The sequence below is a fragment of the Phaseolus vulgaris genome, chromosome 11, assembly GCF_000499845.2.
Source record: "Phaseolus vulgaris cultivar G19833 chromosome 11, P. vulgaris v2.0, whole genome shotgun sequence".
In the NCBI taxonomy this organism is placed as follows: Eukaryota; Viridiplantae; Streptophyta; class Magnoliopsida; order Fabales; family Fabaceae; genus Phaseolus; species Phaseolus vulgaris.
Genome location: NC_023749.2, coordinates 18,556,889 through 18,559,677, shown reverse-complemented (window position 1 = coordinate 18,559,677; position 2,789 = coordinate 18,556,889). Strand labels below are relative to the sequence as shown.

Sequence of the window (2,789 nt, the reverse complement as noted above, 5' to 3'; positions counted from 1 at the left end):
AAAATAATAGGAAAAGTATTTTGTTAGTTTTACGCGTTAGCGCATATATTGAAGTGAGAAAGAAAAGAAGGAAAGTGCATAATAAAGGAAGATGTATATTTGGACGGTAGAGCAAAACTAAATGACTCAGACATGGCAGACTCAAGAATATGACATCACGATATGACGTTTCCGATATCTCACAATTCAATTCATTTATTGCCATCAATCTCGTACCCTTTCACCATTCTATCACGTATATATATATACCACATGCACACGCCACTTCATTCATCTTCCTATGTTCTAAACTCACATTGCTGCAAAATTTAACTGCATCTCTTAATAATGGATCGGCTAGGAATTCAGCCCTCTTCAACCAAGGTTGAAAGAAGGCTCGTTGAAAAAAACAGAAGAAACCAGATGAAGATCCTCTTCAACAAACTCAATTCTCTTCTCCCTAGCTACAACCCCAAGGTTTTAAATCTTCCTTCTTTTGTTTTCTTACCGACTTTTTTCTTGCATGGAGATTTTGATTCCTCTATAAATTATGTTTATATGGGTGGCTATGGTTTACAAAACTTAAATACAAAGTTACATACTGTTTAGATCACAAATGGTTGATATATTGCTTTGCTACTGATACCTATGATGATTTCTCATAGGTTAATGGCCTGAATTGTTTTTCTCAGAATGATTGGTGTGTCTTTCGAGTTTGAATGGTGTTATTGATTTGGTGTGTTGGTAATGACGCAGGAAGTATTGCCACTGCCAGACCAAGTGGATGAGGCAATCAACTACATCAAGAGTTTGGAGGCGAAGGTGAAGATGGCACAGGAGAAGAAAGAGAGTTTGCAGGGTATTAAGAAAAGATCCCACGGTTGCTTCTCCAGTAGCAGAGCTACTTTTGCTGCAACACGTCTCCCAAAATCTCCACAACTTGAGATTCAAGAAGTGGGTTCCTCCCTACAAGTTGTTCTGATTACTGGGATAGACCACCAGTTCATTTTCTGTGAAATTATTCGAATGCTGCATGAAGAGAACATAGAGGTTAGAAGTGCCAATTCCTCACTCACTGGAGACTCGGTGCTTCATGTTGTGCATGCTGAGGTATGTGTCATCATTTTCTGTTGTTTAATTTGTTCTTCTTAACATATATATCTCATATCTTATTCCTCTAACTTTTAAAAAAATTGATGGGTTTATGCAGATTCCTCAATCTTTTCTGCAATTAGGAGCCGCCAAAGTAAGTGAGAGGTTGAAAAGGTTTGTAAATGGATCCAACAGTGACGTTGAAACACAAGACGAGTGGTGGGATTTTGATAATTGTAGTGATGATATGTGGGGTTTCTAGATCTTACAGTAATATATGCAAGGATGTATTCACCAAGAGTTTTGTAAATTATACGAGGAAAATAAGAGTATTTTGGTCCGTGATAATTTCCATTGTTACAATGAAACCGTATAGTTTAGCAGGTATTACTAGCAATTACAATCTAAATTAAGGATCCTGATCTTTTGTCCCGTCTCTTAATTCTCAAGGTACTTTAATATCATTAATTTAAATTGATACTAACATAATAAAGAGGTGAAAAGGCCGTCAGCTTCAATAACTGTCTTATAAATATGCTGTATATCCCTTCTACTTTGCAAGCTATTATTTATATATATCAGGTTCTCAAACCATAAGAACACATATACTATGTCTAGAGATCACCAATTGTATTCATGCTAATCACAGATTCCAAAAGTTTCTTGAAAACCTCTCTCACTATGAGGTTTTATTTGATTTTGATACGAAAATTAAAAATTGTTGGAAAATTCAGGGAACCAATCTAAGATATTGGCTAGGAAATAAGTAAATTGGTTCAAATAACCATAAAAATTGAAGAGTTTGGGAGCTGTTAACGAAGCTCTCTCCTCCATCTCTATCTAATTCAAGTATTAGCACACCAAAAAAATAACTGTCGGTCTTATATTTCTTTGAGTGGCATAGCAGCTCTTTTGGATACAAAGGTATTTAATTTTTTTTATCTGCAATATAAAGAATAAATAAATAGGAAAAATTGAAATATTCAACCCAATTACAGAAATTACATCAATTAGCCTAACTTACATGTTTCAACAGAAAAAGAAAAAATCCCTTAAAAACCTCTCTCACCCTTTTAAAAAGGACAAGTCCTTACCCAACCTTGAGTTGTCTTACAAAAGACACATAAGGTATACAGAAAGATGGTGCATCTAAGAAAAACAGCAAGCTACAGATGATTGAGCCAGCATACTGGATCACATAAACATTTTCCTGCCAAACTTCCAAAACGCCAGCTGCTGGGATTAGCCAAGCTGTTTCAATCAATGCTGCAGTCCCTGAAACAGATGCAGCAGAGCCTGTATTCCCGATAGGCTGCTGCTTCTTCCCTCTTCACAGAATTTTCTTGTGCCATCCATGAATGTGCACATGGTCAGAGGATTCAGATTCTGTTCTAATGACAGCAGTCTCACTGTCTTCCAAAGAATCCTTTTTCTGTCACATCAAACAGGTTGGCCACATAAAGGTATTTACTTGCTTTGATTTTGTATATAGATTATTACATAAAGGTATTTAATTGCTTTGACTTGGTATATAGATTGTTACTTCCATTTATTTATTTTTTATTATCGGTAAAAAAAAATTAATTACTTTTATGGATTAGACAGTTCACAGAAGAACATGCAGCATTACCCCTGATGAGTTCATTTACAAATATATCTTGTTTCCCTTGTAATTCAATTGGTTTTAAAAGTTAAGGTATTAGTGTGTGAAAGGGTTG

At 35.4% G+C, this 2,789-nt stretch overlaps 1 protein-coding gene across 1 annotated transcript; it reads left to right on the top strand.

Annotated features, from left to right (window-relative positions):
• The first annotated feature begins 266 nt into the window (after positions 1–266).
• LOC137823484 (transcription factor bHLH162-like) lies at positions 267–1,419 on the top strand. The gene is made up of 3 exons (XM_068628650.1): positions 267–456; positions 736–1,089; positions 1,190–1,419. Exons 1-3 carry the CDS (start codon positions 328–330, stop codon positions 1,331–1,333), a joined length of 627 nt encoding a protein of 208 aa, XP_068484751.1. The 5' UTR covers positions 267–327; the 3' UTR covers positions 1,334–1,419.
• Positions 1,420–2,789: the final 1,370 nt, after the last annotated feature.

Coding starts and splice junctions, on each gene's coding strand:
- LOC137823484 (XM_068628650.1), top strand. CDS start 328: ATGGATCGGCTAGGAATTCAGCCCTCTTCAACCAAGGTTGAAAGAAGG. Junction 457..735: donor TCCCTAGCTACAACCCCAAG/GTTTTAAATCTT, acceptor GTAATGACGCAG/GAAGTATTGCCACTGCCAGA. Junction 1,090..1,189: donor TTCATGTTGTGCATGCTGAG/GTATGTGTCATC, acceptor GGGTTTATGCAG/ATTCCTCAATCTTTTCTGCA.